Source organism: Gigantopelta aegis, chromosome 14, assembly GCF_016097555.1.
Source record: "Gigantopelta aegis isolate Gae_Host chromosome 14, Gae_host_genome, whole genome shotgun sequence".
Taxonomy (NCBI): Eukaryota; Metazoa; Mollusca; class Gastropoda; order Neomphalida; family Peltospiridae; genus Gigantopelta; species Gigantopelta aegis.
Window position 1 is genome coordinate 53,093,740 of NC_054712.1, and position 24,217 is coordinate 53,117,956.

The 24,217-nt window shown below is 35.5% G+C and overlaps 1 protein-coding gene across 2 annotated transcripts in view; it reads right to left on the minus strand.

Annotated features, from left to right (window-relative positions):
* The window catches only part of LOC121388315 (katanin p80 WD40 repeat-containing subunit B1-like), a 46,747-nt gene that overhangs the window by 12,862 nt on the left and 9,668 nt on the right, over nt 1-24,217 (minus strand). Inside the window, exons 3-14 of one of the 2 annotated variants that reach the window (XM_041519605.1) lie at nt 17,984-18,101; nt 16,381-16,481; nt 16,007-16,048; nt 14,960-15,043; nt 14,106-14,221; nt 12,944-13,015; nt 11,886-12,036; nt 10,476-10,529; nt 9,518-9,573; nt 8,500-8,556; nt 7,775-7,902; nt 4,966-5,007 (exon numbers count right to left, since the gene is read on the minus strand). In XM_041519605.1, the coding sequence (XP_041375539.1) occupies nt 4,966-5,007; nt 7,775-7,902; nt 8,500-8,556; nt 9,518-9,573; nt 10,476-10,529; nt 11,886-12,036; nt 12,944-13,015; nt 14,106-14,221; nt 14,960-15,043; nt 16,007-16,048; nt 16,381-16,481; nt 17,984-18,101 (1,021 nt within the window). The remainder of the gene's footprint in view (nt 1-4,965; nt 5,008-7,774; nt 7,903-8,499; nt 8,557-9,517; nt 9,574-10,475; nt 10,530-11,885; nt 12,037-12,943; nt 13,016-14,105; nt 14,222-14,959; nt 15,044-16,006; nt 16,049-16,380; nt 16,482-17,983; nt 18,102-24,217) is intronic. The other variant, XM_041519606.1, reaches the window with a different exon arrangement.

The following is a 24,217-nucleotide window of genomic DNA, read 5'->3' on the forward strand; positions in this document are numbered from 1 at the left end:
GGATGGTACGGACTATACAGTCCTTCCCACAGGGATGTTGTTTTCTTACTTAGGAGGATGGTACGGACTATACAGTCCTTCTCACAGGGACGTTGTTTTCTTACTTAGGAGGATGGTACGGACTATACAGTCCTTCCCACAGGGACGTTGTTTTCTTACTTAGGAGGATGGTACGGACTATACAGTCCTTCTCACAGGGACGTTGTTTTCTTACTTAGGAGGATGGTACGGACTATACAGTCCTTCTCACAGGGACGTTGTTTTCTTACTTAGGAGGATGGTACGGACTATATAGTCCTTCCCACAGGGATGTTGTTTTCTTACTTAGGAGGATGGTACGGACTATACAGTCCTTCCCACAGGGACATTGTTTTCTTACTTAGGAGGATGGTACGGACTATACAGTCCTTCCCACAGGGACATTGTTTTCTTACTTAGGAGGATGGTACGGACTATACAGTCCTTCCCACAGGGACATTGTTTTCTTACTTAGGAGGATGGGATGGACTATATAGACTTTCCCACAGGGATGTTGTTTTCTTACTTAGGAGGATGGTACGGACTATGTAGTCCTTCCCACAGGGACATTGTTTTCTTACTTAGGAGGATGGGATGGACTATATAGTCCTTCCCACAGGGACATTATTTTCTTACTATGGTATTTACTACAAGTTATTTATTTTTTAGCTGATTGTTTTCTAAATTGCACACAACAATGGTAGGGGTTTTGTTATTTTCAAAACACTTTTACTTTCCTTGTTTTGTCAAATCAAACTAATTATTTACAAAAAAACAATGATTATGAAGGCTGGGAAGGACTATAAGATGACTGGTCTACAAAATGCAATATTAACTAGTCAACTATTGGTCAATATCTTTAATTATCATGACATAAAACACTAATAAATGTACTGAATACAGCATATCAGAAATGACAGTGACAATGGAAAGAAAAAATCTGAAAAGCTACAGGGACTTGAAAAAGTCACAGGTAACTGAGTTTGTCCACAGAAGAGAAAACACTGAATGTTCTCATCCCTGGCATACATACCAGAAAGCTCTCATGCATTTAACATCTAAAGCAACATATTATACGCTCACTCTAATTTCAGAGCAAACCAATTACAGTGAAACCTGTTTAAACCGGATCACGTCAGGAACGTAATATTTATAAGATTTAAGACAGGATCCGGTGTTCACAGGGTCGTGCTTTAGAATTGAGAAAATTTGGGACCATGAAACTTGGCTGGTTTAGACAGGGTTTTGGTTTGTTCAGGATCTGGTTTAGACGGGTATCACTGTACAAACATAAGTACACAGGGAAGAGAAATTGAGTTGATGGGGCATAGTTAGACTATTAAATTTTGCATATTAGTTGCTAAAAAAAGTCTATAGAGACTTTCAGTGTTTAAAAAAACCAAGGAGCAAAAACAATTGCTCTCCTCGAATAGTCGCACTTCTCAAACTAAACAGTGTTAGCAGGGAAGTGCCATTTTTTTTTTTTAAAAAGGGTGCATCCCCTAGACTGAATATAAAAAACATGCAAGGGCATGGTCATGCTTACATGTTTCAAAAACAAAAATCTGCCACAGTACTGTCTGTGGAATGTTATTTCAAAATATTACAAACTGGAGTTTAATTAAATAAGACTGACCCCACAAAATCCCATTCATCCAGATTCCATAAACCAGCCTGGCCATGTTCCCACACATTGCAAGGTTACAACAGACGAGCATGCAGTAAGAAATCCATCACACGGTAAAACAATAAAATCTGAGTCGAAAAGACAACAAAAATACTACACATGACCCCTCCATTTAACGAGAGAGAAAAACTAAATTACGATCAGATTACAATTGAGCGTGTGATTAGTGTGGTGAATAAATAATGAGATGTAATCAATAATTTTCACTCAAAATGTAACAAGATATTTTAATATAAAAAAAGATCCATCCTCTATGATCAATAAACATAACTGAAAATCAACTAAACTGCCTCTCTGCTTTTAATTTAAAATGACTCCATCACCTTTTAATAATCTTAATCAATACCTTTTTCTGGTAACAACCAATACAATTATCTTAATATGAATAATAAATTCATGTTTTTACTTACTATCATCATCTGTCAACAAAATACTTGTTCTTAAATATCTCCATTTTTAACTCTTATTTAAAACATTATTTACCGACAAGAAAGGCAATGAATATCTAACATCTTACTGCATTTTGAACTATGGTCATTTGGTGGCGAGCTTATTGGTATTAAAAAACTTGGACCAAATAACGAAAGAACAAATCTCCTGCCTCCACATAGGCAACAGCTACCAAACAGCAACAAGGGTTCCATAACATGCACTTCTCCGCAGATAAGACAGCACTAGCCAGTGGTTGGGATAGGACAATATTTAAAGGGTTTACTGAGGGGGATCAACCCCACAGGCTGCATAAATGTACCACCATTCATTTTTGCATGCATTTCAATATAATTTCTTTATTAAAATATATTCTGTGAAAAATAAGACATGTCCTACTTGAATTACCACGCAAAAAATCAATATGTCGATGACAAAAGTTTTCAGTTATCCACCCTTGAGACAGTAAAAAAAGAAAAAGTAAAAGTTTGTTTTGTTTAACTAAACCATTAGAGCACATTGATTTATTAATCATCGGCTATTGGCTGTTAAACATTTGGTAATTTTGATAGTCTTAGAAAGGAACCCATCTACATTTTTCAATTAGTAGCATGAGATCTTTTATATGCACCATCCCATAGACAGAATAGCACATACCACGGCCTTTGATATACCAATTGTGGTACACTGGCTAGAATGAAAAATAGCCCACTGGGCCCACCGATGGGGATCAATCCCAGATCGACCGTGTACCAAGTGATCACTTTACCACATCCCTCCAAGTAAAAAGGAAATCGAATATAACAAACACACTGCATCTGTGCTGTGCTGGAACTACAGATGTGGCAACAGATGAAATAGATCATGTGATATATTTTGGCAACTGAACAATATTCGAATCTTACTTTTTCATTTTTTTTAAACACAAAAGGTATAATTATATTAATCAATGTGAAATTCTCATAATTATTGTTGGTATTTATAGAAGAAAATACATCTAAAGATAAAATTACAGTTGATAGATATGTTGATAGATATATACGCTAAATTCTCGCAACTTTGCGATCTCGCAACTTTGCGATCTCGCAGTGCAATGCAAAAACACTTGCAAGGACGATGCTATGTTGCCAAAGAGAGCTTTAGTGAGCCTAAGAGAGCTGTGTGAATTAGGCCCCAGACATGGTGTCTTTGCCACACTTGCCAGAACTCGGATCCAGACCAAAGCTTCGGTATGTTTTAGGCCTTACTATGTACACTATAATTACGTACTTATAATACAGTGAGTACATTGAGCTCATTAATACAGGTATAAAGTTAAAGACTGATGTGTAAATGATGAGTAAGCATGCAGTTAAATGGTTATACAGAAAGCCTATTGGTATATATGTGTAAGCCCTTCACCATATTCTCAATTACGTTAATTAAGACAAGCCAGTCTTGGTGGACATCTCACCTCTCCATATTATGATGGCATAGACTAATGCATAACAGATACCACTTTAATAAAACTTTGTGTTAAAATATCAACAACAACTGTCAACTGCCTTCACGCAAAATACACAAATATCTTTTTCGTACATTAAATAAACAAATTAAAAAACTACAAAAGCAGCTGCCACCATTCTTCTTCCAAAGAGGCACAAGAATTACTTTTTATATCAACAATTCTGTGGAATTAAATTACCTGCCTACCATAACAATTTTTTTTACGTGCACTGTGATAAATATCCATAGGTGCAACCATAAACCAAGTTTCACTGACCTAGGATGTATAGTTTGGGACAACCTGATCTAAATGCAAATCTTTAACGTTAAACTTTAATGCAAAAGTTGATGCCATCGCTGCCACCTCTGGCACCGTTGGGAGAAAATGTTTTATTTAACGACGCACTCAACACATTTTAATTATGGTTATATGGCATCAGACCATTCAGATAATGAGAGAGGAAACCCGCTGTCACCACTTCATGGGCTACCTCTTTCCAATTAGCAGTAAGGGATCTTTCATATGCACCATCACACAGACAGGGTAGCATATACCACTGCGTTTCATATACCAGTCATGGTGCACTGGCTGGAAAGAGAAATAGCCCAATGAGCTCACCGACGGAGATCGATCCTACACCGACCACACATCAAGTGAGCGCTTTACCACTGGGCTACGCCCCCCCTATACCCCCCCCACCGTTGGAAATGTAATACCTAAAGGCGAGACAAAAGCATTTTCCCACATACAGGATAGCACATACCAATGGGCTTCTGATGACATAAAAAGAAAGAAATGTTTTATTTAACGACGCACTCAACACATTTTATTTACGGTTATATGGCGTCAGACATAAGGTTAAGGACCACACAGATTTTGAGAGGAAACCCGCTGTCGCCACTACATGGGCTACTCTTCCGATTAGCAGCAAGGGATCTTTTATTTGCACTTCCCACAGGCAGGATAGCACAAACCATGGCCTTTGTTGAACCAGTTATGGATCACTGGTCGGTGCAAGTGGTTTACACCTACCCATTGAGCCTTGCGGAGCACTCACTCAGGGTTTGGAGTCGGTATCTGGATTAAAAATCCCATGCTTCGACTGGGAACCTACCAGCCTGTAAACCGATGGCCTACCACGACGCCACCGAGGCCGGTCTGATGACATATACCAGCACGACACAGTTGTTGAATATGATTCAAGATGTGCTTTGTATACTGTAGCCCCACCAAGACAAGCTTCACTGTAAGACAGCATTATAAGTGTTATGTAACATACAACTGAAGCCAGCACCATATGTGTATAATGTGTACAGTGTGCAGTACCGTAGTGCTATATTCTCACCCTTATTGGCCTTTTTCCCAACTTGCCATGTGTTTTTGTCATCTGGAAATGGTAGGGTGAAAATAACACATCTTCTCAATTAATAAACGTGAGAAAAACATGAATCCAAAACAAGTTAGTAACTGTGATTAATTTCTAGTACAAAGTCACTAGAAATTCTTCACGTGCATCATTTAAAATCATAACATTTTAGTATATATAGCGGATACTAATTAGTTTAATGTTAATGTGCTTTTTAAAACCAAACCAACAAACAAGAGTCAATCTAAGCTTTAATTATCAGATTTGTTTAAACGTGTGCCTAAATTTGCTCAAAGTTGCAGGTTATATCAGTTTTAGTTGTAAATTAAGACCAAGAATGATTGCACAAAACAGATCTTTGAGGATAACAATTGATATCAAATTCACACTGACGTCATCTTTAAAGTTTACAATGTTTTGCCATAATGTGATAAACCATTTTCAAGGTTTGGGTTTGAAAATGTGTGGCCAAATGTAATTTGTTTTAACCAAACAAGAAGCAAAAAAGAAAAGAAAAAAAAGTTTGTTAAGCATACCAATTCTAAAATTTTGGGGGCTATAATTTAGTTTTTTAGCAGCAAGAGATCTTTCATGTGCACTTTCCCAAACAGTACATATCATGACCTATGTTACACCAGTTGTTGAGTACTGGCTAGAACAAGAAATATGTCCCACCCCTTTTCTGGAGAATTTTTTTTATGGAATATATTGACGAAATACAAACTAAAAATCAAAGTTGAAAACTTGACAAAACACGACCGTAAACCTAGTCAATGCTTCATTTAAAACATTTAACTACATGTACTGTACACCTAAAACAAAATTATGGCTGGAAACAAAACAAAAAAGTAGAACTTTATGTGATGATCAGAGTACAGTAAATTATAGTATTTTTGTTTAAGGCTGGTCCAAAGAAAACTACATAATTACACTTAGCACACAAAATCACACCATACAATTAGGTGCAAAAGGGGTACAGCAAACATTGGAATACCTTATTTGTAATATTGGTCTAAAGTACACTATAGAATTAACAGGAATTTATCCAGGATTTTTTACTAGGGTCCCATGTCTGACGGGGTTGGGGAAAAAAGCACAAGTAAATCATACTTGGGATATTTTTTTCAGGCCACTGAATGATGCAGTACACCACTGTTAAATTAATTAATTACAACAGACATATATTAAATATATATATACTCTTCAAAAGAAGAAACGCAAAACCACATTGTCGTAACATTTGGAGAATTGATTTAATTATTGAATGGTGAGTCCGATAATTACCAAATGTTGCAGGATTGTTCACAATTCACTCTAGTCCATTGTGAGTAAGTGATAGGACACACCACCAAGGTCACATCTGGAGTCATATCCCCGATTCCGCGTGTGTTGACAATGCAGGCACCGCACACCCAGGTGAGAAAGAGTACACATGAAACCCTGGGGATGGTGGCCCCTCGCTGCAAGCTGCTGCCAGCTCGGGCAGGGTTGGGGCTGTGGAGTCGCTGTCGGAGGCACGGTCCAACTCTCCCATAGATGCTCAGATTGGTAAAAACCGGAATATCGATGGCCAAGGACACACATTAATGTTGTTGTTCAGGAAAGCCGTTGCGAGACGTGCTGTGTGAGGCCTGGCGTTGTCATGATTGCGTTGGCGTTGGCCATAACTGGAACGATGTGTGGCGGTAGGATCTGTCAATGTAGCCCTGAATGGTTGCCCTGCACGTGGACGCTGTTGCCAGTGTGTGAGATGGCTGCCCACACCATGGTTACTTCCGCCGAATCTGTCCACTTCATGCACGCAGTTTGCCGAAAACCACGACGCCTATACAACATCTTCCATCATGACAACAAAATCGGGACTGTCAAAAACCACACCTGTCAATCGCTGAGGCCATTGTCGATGAATCTGGCAAATTATGTTTATTAATACTGAACGCTCGAAATGGACGTGCACGAATTCCTACCTCACTTAAGCTTATACCGTAGGTCTGGTCGGAATCAGTCAGACACCATGGTATTGCTACTTTGGATTTGACAGTTCAATATTTCCCGATTTGGCGTACCCGGATGTAGCGGTCCTAACCGGGGGGTAGTGACCCGTGGTCGACTAGATCTAGTGAGGTCACGTGTTGATCCATGTTGCTGGTAACGGTCCCACGTCTGGAGATGGTGCTTGGGGACACATGGAATGCCCTGGCAACGGCCGTTCTGGATTCGCCTGCGTCTAGTCGGCCGATGGCATTGTTCCTCTGCGGTTCACTGAACGTGGCATGTCCTGGAAACTGTCGGCCAGATACAGAGGCCAGGCAAGCGAACACCCTGCACTTTTATACTATTCATGTTGCACGTGCAGACAACATGCAACATGATTTGCACATGGCAAATTCAATTTTGGAAATTGTACAATGCGTTTTCTGTTTAAATGGGACACATGCAATGACCTTATATTCACAACAGCATGAACCGGTTTTTCTCTTCAAGAATCGGAGTTATAACTATCACAATTTTTGCGTTTCTTTTTACCATAAGTATATTATATATATGAGGAATTTTCTTTTTTTTAAAAAGGGGCCTATTTTCAGACCCATTTGTCTGGATAAATCCCCGATTAGTTAATACAGTCACACACAGAGGTGAGAAAGAGACACAGCAAACACTGTATTGTTTCCCCGCTGGCCTAAACCACACAATTAAAGAGTTATCACACACAATCTCACAACTAAGAATGGTAAACTACAGAATTAGTTATCACACACAACGGCACAGTGCGAGCAGGTGAACTGACCGATTCGTCGACAGTTGACCTGGAAGAGTTCGCGGTAGTCGTCCTGGTTCTGAATGTCAGCCGACACGCTGTTGCCCGGCTCTTCCACCTGGTTCTTCGCAGGCTCATCGGCATCCTCTTTCGGAAAACTACAAACACCAGCAACAAACAATTGCAAAAAAGCCACAATCACTGAATATGATGAACTTAAATTATGTTTATTAATACTAAACGCTTGAAATGTGCATTACTGTACTAATTTAAGCTTATACTAAGGCTCAAACAGTCAGACAACATAGTATATACTTTATTTGACATTTCTTATTTCTATTTTAAATTAACTTTTAACATTAATGTTAATTAACTAGATGTGTATTTATGTATATGCATTGGCACGTATTTATGTGTTGGAACACGCTGTGAAATGATTGGCAATCCAAATAAACATATTTCTATTAGTATTCGTATTCGAAACAATAACAAAGATTTTGACATCAAAAAGGAAAGGAAATGGATGTCTGTTTAAATGACACACTAATATGTTTTAAACTACAGCTATCTTTTTTCTCTTTAAGATATTGGAGTTTTACTATCACAATGTGAAGTCAGTTTGTATTTACCATAAGGCTGTTACTGTGGAAAGAATTATTTTTAAAATTTAATACAGTAAATGCGACCATTTGTCATGGAGAGGTCTGCAGACTGAATATGATGTAAAAGATTAAAAACCCACACACACAACTCACCTGGCCTGTCTTGTTGACTGTGTTGCAGGTCTTTCCATTCCATAATTTTTGCGACTACTAAAAACAAATAGAACATATACTTGTAGAATAATTGCTCACACACACCACAGAACATCTACACGGCTGATAAACACAAATAAAAATATGTTGACATTTTCCCTATAAGTTGACATACTAAAATTATTTAATTTTCCTACATTAAAAGAAAAACTGCCCACATAAATTCTCTTTTTTTATTTTATGGTTAACACTGTTAAAAGGTCTGTTACTTACTGTTATCTACACATAGACTAAAGATTACTATTTTCTGCTGAAAAAAATGCAGTAAAATCATTGTGTAATACATTTGTGTTTAATTTGACCGGAAATAAGCCCAGGGGGTAAGACCTTTTAAGCATGAACTTTGAGACAAACTTGCAATTTTTTTATTTAATAAAATAACGAAATACTTAAATGAACTTAGAAGACGAAAAAGGTTCTAGCATTTCTATTAATTGCTATCAAAACGGAGGGGGGCTTTATTAAGACATGGGTACTAATTAATTATCAGAAACACACCTTCTATGTTACAAATACGTACTGTTTATTTAATAATTTTAATGCTCTTAAAACAACAGCACAACACAGAGCGTCTACACACGTTTCTGACAAAACACACATAAAAATATGTTGACAATCTTCCCATATTCTTAAGTAGAATATATTTACTTAAAATTATTGTGGTGGTAATTTGGTTTTAGTTCATACTTGGGCTTGGATACTTCATACTGCAAAAATTGAAAACAAACACACCTCACTGGTGGTAATATTGTCTTTTTGTTTTATTTAATGGGAGGTATGACCTACTGTTAAAAGGCAATTTCGTGTTTGTTAAGGTGACTGTTGGGGGTGGCTTTATTTACGAATACAGAATTTCATTAGACTAAAGAATTACATATTTTCCTTTGCTGAAAAAAATGCAGAAAATCAATGTTGTAATAAAATTTCTGTAATTGAAATGATTTCCAAGGAAAACTACCTGGATAAATGACGGGATGGTTCCTGTTGGGTAACCCCACCCACTGGCTGTACACGCTGAAAAATCATAAAAAGAAAACATTTTAAGAGAATGAATGAATAAATGTTTAACGACACCCCAGCACGAAAAATACATCGGCTATTGGGTGTCAAACTATGGTAAATGCAAATTTTAAGGGATAGGATCACAAATCTAGGCACCGATATCAACAGTTCGAAACACTTTATGGACTACTTTTTTGTGCCTTTTGTGACAATGAAGTCACCATTAAAAGTAATTAATGTCAATGAGCTGCCAACATGCACTGCATGCACGATGCCAAATATGAATCGGAATTTTTTTTTGATACCTGACGATTAATGAATAAAAATATGATTGTGCAGAATCTATAAGGAAGTACTTGCAACCTGTGAAGTGCATTTGAAAGTGGAGGGAGGGGTGGGGGGGGGGGGGGGGGGGTCCCACTATCAGTGAGATGGCTTGGAGGATGGAAATTTGAGAGTCCAAAAGCTCTTAGCCTGTTATGAGAGATTTGGTGACATGCTCCTCCAAGAACATTTTGATTTCATGGGTTTCAAATATGTCATTTTCAGAATCTTGAGGACAATAACAGGGGAAAAATTATTGGGAGGGGAGACACAGCCCCCTCTGTTTGGTTACGTCTGGTACTGTGAACAAAATATAGCTAGCATGCCATTTGATGCCAACATTATCATATTTATGACAAAGGCTGCATTTGGTCACTTCCCTGTTAGTTCTCCATAATTAAAGACTATGTATAGAAAACAATGAAAATATGTGTGATGCATTTTACTTTTTGATAATAATAATTAATAACAAGAAGCTAATAACAAATAATTGTGACCAAAACTGTCATGTAATGTATGGATTATGTAGAACATTATTAACATGGTCTCGGTTTGGTTTCAGATGTTTTTGTAAATAGGATTTTACTCACCTCTAAAGCTATCACATAACTGGAAACACTGCTGTGTAAAAATGATGCGCCTATCTAAACAAAACAGAAAAAACATTTACATTAAATTGTGTCATCAAGTAACTTTAAACTAAAACAACAGTGTATGTAATTAGTAAAAGTAATCTGTACAAACCTGAAATAATTTCAGTGAAAAAATAATTTTATTACAACAGGTGAAAATGTTTGAAAAATAAGGATAACTCTAAAAAAAAAGAACGTTTGATTTGGTGTCACCCAACCTATTATTTTTAGCATTAAATTGGTAAAAAAAAACCCACAAACCCTCCCAAAAACCCCACACTTGAGTTGTGGGTTTTATTGATATTATTTTTGTACAATTGTTGTGGCAAAACCCCCCCAAAAGAACCAAAAGATAACATTAACCAAACAAGAGAAAGAAAGAAAGAAATGTTTTATTTAACGATGCACTCAACACATTTTAATTACGGTTATATGGCATCAGACATATGGTTAAGGACCACACAGATATTGAGAGGAAACCCACTGCTGCCACTTCATGGGCTACTCTTTCCGATTAGCAGCAAGGGATCTTTTATATGCACCATCCCAGACAGGATAGCACATACCACAGCCTTTGATATACAAGTCGTGGTGCACTGGCTTGTGACAAGAAATAGCCCAATGGGCCCACCGACGGGGATCGATCCCAGACTGACCGTGCATTGAGCGAGCGCTGTACCAAACAAGAGATGACAAAAAACAGAATGCAGCACAAGATATAATTTTTTTTTTACCAACAATGAAATGCAAAAAACTTGGATTGTTTCTTCTTTTCATAAAATACTTCACCTGACCTCTCATCATTGACATTTTCCCATATTTCAATAGATTGGTCTAAACATCAGAACAGCCAATGAAATTGCTTAAATCTTCCTGCAAGTCCTCTGCTTACTATTCTGGGCCCCGTTCCATGAATTGATCTTAGCCCTAAGATCACCTTAATTAAGTAACTACCTAATGCATTTAAAGTGATCTCAGCGCAAAGGTCGCTTTGTGGAACAGGGTCCTAGTCACACGATAACAACCTCAGGTTAAGCTGAACAGAATTTTTTTTAAATTAAACCAGCCTCAGTGGTGTTGTGGTTACGCTATCACGACTTAACGCTGGTAGGTACTGGATTCACATTCCGGTACCGGCTTCCACCCAGAGCGAGATTAACAACTCAAGGGGTAGGTGTTCAGCCACTACACCGACTTCTGTTTCTGTCACTAACCACTAATAACTAACCACAAACCCACTGTCCTGGACAGACAGTTGATATAGCTGAGGTGTGTGCCCAGGACAACTTGCTTGACCTTAATTGGACATCAGCACGAAAATAAGTATAAATGAATGAATAAATAATTAAGCCACACAGGTGAACTGACCAGCTGGTTTTCTGCAATAGCCATATCGGACACCTCTCCCCAGTTGACCGGGACAGAATCAAGACACATGATAGGCTCCCAGCTGTAGACCTTCAGCATGTCGCGACTTCCACTGTACAGACACATGCCATCAGGGTGAAATTTTATGGTCCTGAAAATAATTCCAGAATGGGTACTCACACACATGGTTACTATACAACAGTGATAGAAATAAGCAGAATGTTTTTACTAGTCCACCGGACAAATACATCTAGAAATCTACTTGTCTGCCAATATTTTTACTTGCCCAAATAAATGGTTTCTTTTATTCAAGTACCAGGATGTTGTTTGTGATTGCTCAAAATGTAACTGCACTGAACATTTTTACTTGTGCACTGGACAACCACCAAGGTACATTTTGTTTGTCTGAAGAAATTTTCACTTGTCAGGACAAACGGACAAGTGATTATTTCGAACACTGTACAATTATACAAAATAGTTTATTTGTGATGGCACTATAAAAACAAGCACTTAAAGACACATTTACTTATCATTAAACAACAAGAGAACATAATATGATATGCCTGTTAGGAGTTTGATGAAAAATATGTCACAGTTACCTAGTTATGGTATACGACACACCACTATCCCAAGCTGTACATGCATGTAAGGTTTGATGATCACATATGAATTGATAAGGAAAATATGCGCCAGAAATGAAACCTTTACGGACATAGAGACAGACCACCTGTCAAAGACAGGTGTATAAAAAAGGAAAGGACATTTGGATAAGCTGATTTCATGAGAACACAATTTAAAAGCACATTCAATTCTGTATATCACCAGAATGCATCAAATATGGAGCTATGGTCAAATTTATAAAACAAAAAAGGTGTGGTGGTGGACAGCAAGAGCTCAATTTCGGAGCCATGTTGGAAGTTACATCCTTCTACTCATACAGGTTATTTGTTATTTCTTTGGCGGACTTGGGGAGCCTGCACAGATGTCACATTTCAATTTTATAATTCAGCCTTATGTGACAAAACAAGCGGAATGAATAAAGAGAAAAACAGCCATACCTGATTGGAGTTGAATCACCCTCTGTGGAACTAACTTCCTGGAATGATTCCAAGTCCCAGAACCTTACAGTCCTGAAAAAGAAAGATGCATTAACCTTCTGAGTACTGCAGACGAGATATCTCGCCCGACGTCACGTCAGTCGACATACTGTATACTGTATATAGTGCATTCCCCAATTCATATTTCCCGCCGTTTTGCACACGACACTCACCGGAAACGGAAATATAATAAAAGAAAAAAGATTTTTTTTCAAAATGGTGGCTTTTGTTTTGATTTTTTCAATTGAAAATACCTTGAAATTTTTGGTTCAAAAAGTGGTTTTCGGCAAGTATTTTCGCTTGACAACAATGGCGGCACGTCGCGGTCATTTTCAGGGATCGATAGCTGATTGTAACAGCTAATTTGATAATAAATTTGATCGTTCAGAACTTTTACCAACAACGAAAATCACCAAATATTGCAATATAAATTGTAGTTCGGGTTTAAAAAAACATTCTGGTCAGAAAACCACTGTTATCGGGAATAATGGACATAAATACTGGACAGCTGGCCACAAATGCTCGTAAGTAAACGCAACTTTTTAGATTTTTTGCCTAATTTTAATCACCAGTAGCTGATCTAAAAATAATAAAAATTACAAAAACCCACAAAAATAATACTTACCGATTCATATATGAACTTTATTTCATGTATTTATCAAACATTTAAGTGAATATATGTGAGTAAAAATTATAAACTTGTACCCACTCAACGTGATTTTTGTTAAAAATTAATCCAGTAGTCTAAAGGTTAAGATAATATACTATTTCCTAAATATCATTGTCAAATAATAAACCAATTTTTTCCAACATAAGCACAAAATAACAAGGTTTTAATCAAAGCAATGTTAATTATTGTACCAGCCAATTTATTTATTTATTACAGAGAGAGAGAGAGAAAGAGAGAGAAAGAGAAAGAGAGAGAGAGAGAGAGAGACAGAGAGAGAGAGAGAGAGAGAGTGAGAGAGACAGAGAGACAGAGACAGAGAGAGAGAGAGAGAGAGAGAGACAGAGACAAAAACAGAAACAGAAACAGAAGAGAGACAAAACAGGGTTCAATATATAAACCAGAAATCACTGCTTTTTACGATTTGCTGACAAAGATTGCATTAAGCGAACACACCTGTCGGCACTGCCGGATGCCAGCAACAATTCATTTGGATGAAACTCAACCACATTCACCGGTCCTTTGTGGCCTTTGAGATCTGTTATCAGCTTCCCTGCTGTTAAATCCCATATCTGCAAAAAGGGAATAAATCAAGGCGTTTAAGTGGTATATTCAACAAATTATATAATTTACTGGCTACAAGCATCTATATTAGACAACAAACATTAGACTACCATTAGCTTATATAAATAAATTGTTCCAGGGATAGATAACTTTATTTTATTAATGAATGGTTCACCTCAGCTATCCGGATTGTCCATCCAGAACAGAAGTTATTGGCTAGTGGATAATTATAATGAGAAATTTAATAAAGTAACAGCTTTACATCTCTCCAATGCGACTATAGCCAGTGCCAGAATATGAACATAACACTGACCATCCTTATGCCCATAGTTTAACCACTACAATACAAGACTGGGGCCTAATTCATTAATTATTTCTAACTTTGTGATTACGTAATGCAATGCAAAACAACTTTAAGAACAATGAGATGTTACTCAAGAGCTACGGAATCGTAAATTATGACATCACTATGATGTGTGCTGTAGTGATGTCATACCCTACGATGGTTTCACTATTTCGTAGCGCCGAGATAGCTTTGAAAATCCCTAGCCTGGTACGGATCTCTAGCTGGAAAGATCAGCATGGTTACCAAATGGAATGAATTCTGCAATTTCTCTGATGAACTGAATGCTCTACTACTGAGCTACTTCTTGTTCCATTAATGTGCGAATGACACACTAAGGGCAGATAGAATAGAACAAAAAAATATTAACAAAAAAGTGACAAAGTGAATTGTCATTAGCTACCTTAATGACAGAGTCAGCCCCAGCAGATGATATCCACCTTCCATCGGGACTAAACCTGAGACAGTTAATTCCATTATTGTGGCCCTGTAAATAGAAAAAACAGCATCCACCTAAATTCTAATACATTGCATGAACATTATAACTAGCAAATAAAAAACCCCAACAGATCAACATACTAATAAATACATATTCATATACCTTTAGCATATACTGACATTACACATCTGTTACATGTTCTTTTACATTTTAATATATTATTTATCAATGTTTCAAAAGGCACTGAACAATTAAAGGGAAATAACTCCTTATCCAATGAAGTCAATGTTTTACTTAATGATTGTCTGTTATTTCTTTTACGTTTAACAGGATTTGAACAAACTAAAAGACATCTGCAAACTGTATGAATGGGCGAATTAAACTTCAGACATACTAATACTAATAATAACGCTTAAAGTTCACACATGTATTCTATTTTGATTTCTTTCTTTAGTTCGTAAACAATAACGCTCAATAAGACAAACTTACAAAGTACCAATATATAGTGACATCATCAGATACGACGTTCCTTGACGACATCATTTCTACGTTGTTTAAAAAATGAACAAACCTGTATTGCTACGACTGGATGATGTTAAATTATAACAAGGGGTGGGACATAGCCCAGTGGTAAAGCGTTTGCTTGATGTGTGGTCGGTACGGGATCAATCACTGTTAGTGGGCTCATTGGGCTATATTTCGCTCCAGCCTGTGCACCATGACTGGTATATTAAAGGCTGTGGTATGTGTTATTCTGTCTGTGGGTTGGTGCATATAAAAGATCCCTTGCTGCTAATCGAAAAGAGTAGCCCATGAAGTGGCGACAGCGGGTTTCCTCTCTCAATATCTATGTGGTCCTTAACCATATGTGTGACGCCATATAATCGTAAATAAAATGTGTTGAGTGCGTCGTTAAACAAAACATTTCATTTAAATTGTAACAAATATAATGGAAATTTAATTATTCTATATGCATGAAATAAATAGTGGAGAGAAAAAATGACAACTAACCTTATATGTGAATATACAACCTTTCCTTCTGATGTCCCATAACTGAAAATAAAAAGATAAGTCAGCTTAAAATGCTTTACAATTAACTATTTTAAAGAACCTGATTAAGAAAAACAAAATTGTTTTCGTAATATATGCATAAATGATATACTATGTAATGATACAGTTCTAAAATTCAGAGCATCTTTTTTTCACAATTAATAATAATTCATAAACATTTATTATATAAGAAGAAGAAGTGTTTTAGACAAAATAAAAGAAACATTGCACTAAAACAAAATGTGTTCATGTTTTAATTTGTTTTTAAAAAGCGAGAAAAAAGAAAAAAAAAAGAAAAAGAAAACCCCTAGCTAAAAGTATCAATTTATACTCACTTTGATGTTGGAATCCATTGACCCTGATGCAGAATAATCCCCGTATGGGTGGAAATCAAGAGCAGTAATTCCTGCCCTATGTCCCGTCAAGGTTCTCAATACTAAAAATCAAACAACAGACATATGTATGCTAGGCTCAGACTGTCAACTGCCAGCATAAAGTTGGCCAACTTGACAGTTGTGTTGTAATTTCCCCAACTCCCGACTTATGACGGGTGCGCTCAGATTAACAACTAAAGGGTTATATGAAGAAAATCGAATTGTAAGAACACTCAAACTAGCAACTGGACCGTCGTAAAAGTCATGACAGCAGAAAGTTGGCCAACTTTGTGCTGGCAGTTGGTAGTCTGACCCTAGCATTAGTCTCCATGTGGAGTCATCAAGACATTTTCTAACACATATTTCAGTTTGTGAAACATACACATTAAAATTACACTTTTTAAATATTATTACAAACACAGCTCTTTACTTGTAAAACATTCCAGAATTTTCTTTTTAATCATCACAGATGTACTACAAAAACTAAGTTCGGTAATGCATTTTATATTTAAAATTTTATTCTTTTCATCAATGTATTTGTGAAATAATTGATACAGTTTAAAAAAAAAATTAAATGGAATTTGTTACAGATTTCTTTAATAAATTTGCAGAACTGCTGAAAAAAAAGGAATAATGCCAACTTAAACCCTGAATCCCATTTTCAGATGAAATGGATAAACATTATAGGCCGAATTTACGATGCCTGATTTTCTTGAACGCAGGTGTTTAAGCATTGTAAATGCATGTAGTTACATGGGTGTGAGTCTAAAACAGGTGTTTAAGCATTGTAAATGCATGTAGTTACATGGGTGTGAGTCTAAAACAGGTGTTTAAGCATTGTAAATGCATGTAGTTACATGTGTGTGAGTCTAAAACAGGTGTTTAAGCATTGTAAATGCATGTAGTTACCTGTGTGTGAGTCTAAAACAGGTGTTTAAGCATTGTAAATGCATGTAGTTACCTGTGTGTGAGTCTAAAACAGGTGTTTAAGCATTGTAAATGCATGTAGTTACCTGTGTGTGAGTCTAAAACAGGTGTTTAAGCATTGTAAATGCATGTAGTTACATGTGTGTGAGTCTAAAACAGGTGTTTAAGCATTGTAAATGCATGTAGTTACATGTGTGTGAGTCTAAAACAGGTGTTTAAGCATTGTAAATGCATGTAGTTACCTGTGTGTGAGTCTAAAACAGGTGTTTAAGCATTGTAAATGCATGTAGTTACCTGTGTGTGAGTCTAAAACAGGTGTTTAAGCATTGTAAATGCATGTAGTTACATGTGTGTGAGTCTAAAACAGGTGTTTAAGCATTGTAAATGCATGTAGTTACATGTGTGTGAGTCTAAAACAGGTGTTTAAGCATTGTAAATGCATGTAGTTACATGGGTGTGAGTCTAAAACAGGTGTTTAAGCATTGTAAATGCATGTAGTTACATGGGTGAGTCTAAAACAGGTGTTTAAGCATTGTAAATGCATGTAGTTACATGTGTGTAAGTCTAAAACAGGCTTTGTAAATTCAGCCCCATATAATTACAAGAGATGAAAGTGTTGTGAAACAATGCCTCATACTTTTAGCTTGTTCCAGGTCCCACACCTTGAGTGCCCCTGATAATGAGCCCGCTACAACCATATCTTCAGCATGGCCAAACCGCACTGCCTCCACAGTCATTGTGTGTCCTGTAAGGCTCTGAAAAACATTAAAGGTTAACTGTATAATACTATGAGCTATATGGTTTAAATCAGGCCACACGATTTCAAATTTCATGGGAAACACTTTTTCGGTTCCCTGCTTGTGATCATGGGAACCCATCAGAAACTGTTTTTAGGTTGGAACCGTTGAATAGTCATACTTGATTTAATAATCCTGGGAAACGAAATTCCAGTTCCGTGATTTTACCCACATGCTACCGACACAGTGCTTTTACATTGGAACCGTTGAATTGTCATACTCAATATAATAATCACGGGAAATAATATTTCGGTTCCGTGATTTTACCCACACGCTACCGACACAGTACCGGAAACTATCCAATGTCATATTCTAATAGTTGACCAAAACTTGGCAAAACACATTTTTTCTTTCTCGTTTTAACTTTTTATTTCATTATAATTACAAACTTTCCGAATTTATACGATTTACTGTATTCTGATTGGCTGACGTCACTAAAAAACCAAGCGTTATCCTTCCATAAACCTCATAAAAATACGTCATCATGGAAGACCAAGATCGATTGAAACTATTTTTAGTTGGATGGGCGAGAAGCCCAATGACCCAGTTCGGTGATCATTTTAAAAATAGAACAAGGAAGTGACCTGTTTTCTCAATTAAAAAAATAAGGGAAACTGGATGAGATATTCATTAAAAAAAAAAAATTACAATATTGTTTTTTTGTTTTGTTTTTTTGTTCTGTTAAAAAACCCACCCCAAAACATCCAGTAGTATGTATACATGTATTCCTACGCTTATTTACAGAACATGGCTGACGGTAAGAACGAAAGAAATTATTTTTGAGTGTTTTAAGGTACACTTCTTGTACTGTTTGTAATTATAAGAATTGTTTCTAATTTTTTAGGAATTTATTGATGTATAAAAGTCACAAATGTAGTATAAAATCGCTTCGCTACGCTACGCGATTTTATACCATTTGTGACTTATAAATCGATAAATTCCTAAAAAATGAGAAACAATTCTTATATAAAGTTAACTTTTAATTAAATTGAAACTGTACAGTTCCACTGAAATTTGTATACATTTATACATACATGTTGCAGAATGTAAAATATTAATTTCAACAAAAAGGTTTATTTTCTTTTGCAAATTTTTGGTGGGGAAAACATTATCCTGGTGTGAGACCGTATAGTTAACTCAGAGATATATGCACAGATATATTTATGCAATTGCATAAACAAAGAGCTATGCATGAAGTTTTCAGAAGGATACCAAATCATTATAAGAAAAGAAAATGAAAAGAAAATAGTAACATTTAGATACAAAATTAAAATAATTTAAAAAATAAGTACAATAAATGAATTACAAAGAAAAGCTTTAAAGTATGTCTTATTATATAATTTGGTAGAAAGGCATGAAAATGTATTATTATCCACATGCTTCAACATAACAAGAGTTAATAAAAACCATACGAAGCACATGTTTAATAACAATATAATCATACTAAAAACGTAATTTCTGGACGTGACGTCATAACATGACATTGCTTCCCTAGTCCTAGCTCAGACTGCATGTGGAATATGATGTCATTTTGTCATCTCCTAGTTGTGGTTGAAAACTTTTGAGACGGTCTTTGTTATTCATAAAAAAATAACAATAATAATAATATGAACAATAAAGAAATTATTACACTCGCTTGTGAGTCATACTGATTTTACGATACCCGTGTCAGGATTCAAGTATTATCGCTCGGGCAATACAAAAATCCTGACACTCGTTTCATAAAATCAGTATCACATAAAATACATCAGTTATTGGGTGTGGGTAGAAGCTATACCCAGCAATAAGGAATATGATTTTTGTTTTTGTTAGGGGTTTTTGTGTGTTGTTTTTGTTTTTTTGTTGTTTGTTTTATGTTTTGTTTGTTTTTTGTTGTTTGTTGTTGTTTTGTTTCTTTTTGTTTGTTTTGTTTTGTTTTGTTGGGGGGAGGAGGGGTATTTGCTTTATTATAATATTCAAAGTGCAAACATATCTGGTGTCAATGAATGAGTGACCTGAGGTACATGTAATACAAACCTAAATATGAAGTAACTTGCATCAAGAGCATCATGTGAAACTATGGTATCACTTCTTAATAATTATCAACAGCAATTAAAGCCTAAATTAGTGGCATGTGGAAAAAAACCTGACATATTTCTGGCTGTTGTTTGTTTTTGTTTTTTTCCAGGGGTTTTAATAAAAAAAATAATGCTATGGTTTGCTGAAATACCCACTTTTTAAAATATAAAAATTATATGTTCAGACATACACCTAACAGACCTCCTACCTATGAATACATAACAACCTAATATTCCCTTATGAGTGGAGCGGAACAATCTTGAGGTATATTAATTAAGACTTGATGACAGATGAACACATAAAACAGAGTGAACAGTACCCAGGACCATCATCATTAACATACACAGCACATTACACATGGCTGTAAATTTCTAAATAGAATAAAGAATCACTGGAGCTGAAAAAGATGGGTGTATTGCTACGTTCTGTTGCTTGGGTTAACACCAAGTGAGTCAGTTCTTGAGTATATGTATGTGTAGGCCTATTGTGTGATAACAGACACTGAATAGCTTGTAATACACAAACACATGATTTATAACAGTATAAATACATGGTGTATTAATCACCATAGCAGGATGTAACAAATAATGCACGGTTACACCATTGTAGTCATGAGTTAAATTTAACTTCAAAACGTGGCCGCAAGGAACAATTTGTTTTTGTTTATCTGTTGCTATTAGTGAAAATAATGCATGTTTAACAGTGTCACAAGGGTGTAATTGTGTAACGTTTGACAAATCAAGTTCAACCAACCAAAAACCTGGAACGAGTTTGCCAACAACTTCCATTTTTCTTGACACCATAACTTGATAAGAAGGGTGAAAAAGATGATCAGCGAAAATATAGGACCGTACTTATTTACTTACATTTTTAAAATTGATTTTTTAATATTATGCAAGTTGGTAAGGGTTTGAAACGTAACAGTACATGTACTATAGATCGTACAATTCAGAAGTATAATAAGGTGGTACAGGGCCATTTTAACTGTTAGATATGTTTTATTGTAAGGTGCCCTCTTAACACAAGTTACTTCATTTTCATTGTTGCTAATATTACATAACTGTGGAAGAATTGTGCTAATAGTTTTAGATAGGTGAATACTTGTTACAGGTATATTAATTAGATGACTATGGCAAAATTTAATCAAACTGCCATCCACTATAATACCGGAAGGTTCTGCTGTATTTTGAAATGTTTGAAGTTATACAATGTATGTAATTCATATGACAAAAAATAAACAAATGTGAAATGTCAAAGATATGTAACTGAAGCACGTAGTACCAACAACAAATGCTGTGTTCGCTTAAAAACCTGTTTGTCAGGCGATGTACTACAAAGGACTCTGGCGTGAAAGGTTAATGTGGGGCGATTACAAACATGTGGGATGGTCTGCTCAAATAAGAGGGTAATCAACAGCAAGACCACCACACAAGGATCTGGACCATACAAGAATGTGCCAGTTCATGTACTGAAACGGGTTGTGGAATAAAAATTGTAGCAACATTCGGGCAATTCCACGGTAACGGAATTACGAGTTGAAGAGATATTTCAGGCATTAAACTCAGCTAGTCCACATAAGAAAAATTATCATAATGATGTAACTATGTAATACACTAGTACTGCACTAGTGCTTGTCATGGGCAGAAGTGAGACTCCCTACTGCAAGGTGTAGTGCATGAGTACTTAATTAAAGTTTGGTAATGGAATTACGTAAAAACGGACACCATTTTTACGGGCACCGCAAAACATCAACAAACTCTGTGAAGTATGATGAAAGAATTATTTATCTTCATGATGAAATGATGACTAATGACTTGTGATTAACAAAATAGAAATTATATTACAAATTATCTCTTCATAATTTTATTGTACAACATTGAATGCCGGTAACGGAATTACACAGTTCGGTAACGGAATTACCGCTCTGAATTTACTTTTGAAAAACAATATTTATTTACTTTAAATTTGATTTGCAAATATGTTGCATAATTTTATAAGTTAAATAATAATTCAGTATACTTGTTTTAAGCATTCATACTAATATTTCAAATGATAACTAGTTTCAATATCGGTAACATGTACACGTGGATGTATATTATGAGTGGAGATTTAAACTAGCACTAAACTGTGTACATATTACATAGTAAATGTTTAAAATGTTTGACAGCAATTGAAAAAAATTCTTGAACAGTGACATTGTTAATAACAAAGAGAATTACACCAGGTCAGAGGAACACAGGCCAATTAAAATTATATAGACTGACCGTCAAACATCTAGATTGTATTATGGTGTGAAAGATATTATGCCTAATAATAAAATTCCTCATCTATCTGAGGTTATGGTAACATACATGACAACATTCAAAACACCAGTATTTTCCTTTTTGGCCAACCAAACATGCCATCTTTCCATTTTAAGAATTTTACTCAGATTAGATTTCCTTGTACAGACAGCATTAACACTATAAAACGGTTGCTTTCTTTTTGTCCATTATATACATTTAAAAGCATAATGTTGGTAATTAGAATGATACTTTCCATTTTCTGGATATCCTGTCATTTAAATATAAATTATTAAATACAGTCAATAAATGCCTTTGGATAAAGTAACATTAAAGTTTGCTTCAAGTAGATATGTTATGTTACATTTCCACTTTCTGGACCCTATATATATTTAAAGATATATGTACAGGGCAGGAAATAGTGGCCTGTAAAAAGTGAAAAGAAGTCTATTTTTAAATCTTGCACGTGAAATAAACATTCACCTGCTAAAATTAACTCAAAGTCACGTAATTTTTCAAAAAACAGATGTATGTACGATCATCTCATCTTCTATTTAGCTGAGGCCGAGCTCATGATTCTGTTACTTTTAATTTTATAATGCTCTAAACTACATATCAGAGATCCTAATTTTCCACACATTGTCCCAATCCCTACATTCACATTGTGCTGTCTTATTTCCAGCAGGCCATTTTTGTTTTACAGCAGGCCATATTTCTTTTTGCCTGCTATTTAAAAAATAATAATGGCAGGCCATATTTTACTTCATATTTTGAGCCCCGATATAATTCTAGTAGGTTTCGATTATAACTTGAATTTTGTCATGGATATTGCAGATGTTTAGTCAGCATAATGAAGCTTTTAAGTAGTACTGTTTGGTTAAAGTTGATAAGATTTCCTTAATTTCTATATTGTTAATGGATGACATTTATATTTGCTATGGGTGTTCCGCAAATGCATTTGGAGCCACTACTAGTACTATTACCATATGGATTTTTAAAAAAGATTTTGTATATCTTCCTATTGTTACATCACTTGATGTATTGGTGTATATGGATAAGAGTATAGCATTTTAATACTATGTAGCTTTATATTAAAGTGTTTCTTAACAATATATACCAAAGACGGTAACGGAATTACAAACCTATGGTAACGGAATTACATATGTTTACAGCTATATAATTTTACTAATAATGTATGAATTTGAAAGTAAATGTGTCTGATTATGTTCATTAACATATACTCAGAGAATATGAGTTGATTCCTTGATTACATATAAATGAATAATACAGTCTAACTTTTTGTTTGTTTTCGGTAACGGAATTACAAACTGATTCTATGTTTTCTAATTTCCCCTAGTTCTAAACAAATTTTTTTTTCCATTAAAGTGGATTATGAAGTGTAGTACTTTGTTAGTGGTAAAACAAAAACACTAATAAAAAGAATATTACCTTCAATTACATGGCTGCTGTACATAAATTCATAGTGTGTATTACGGAAGTGTCATATTTTTAGTGTGACGGTATCCTCATAAAATAGTTAAAGTCAAACACATCCATTTATTTTACAATATTTTATTTATCAGATTTGGATTCTCCAGACATTTTTACATTAAAAACAATCTTAATATATAAGGAATAACATGATTTGATTTTTTCACTCCATGTCCACTTTAGCGTGGAATTGCCCATTCTTGCAAAACTTTGTTTGACACCAAACAGTTAAAGGTATACTGG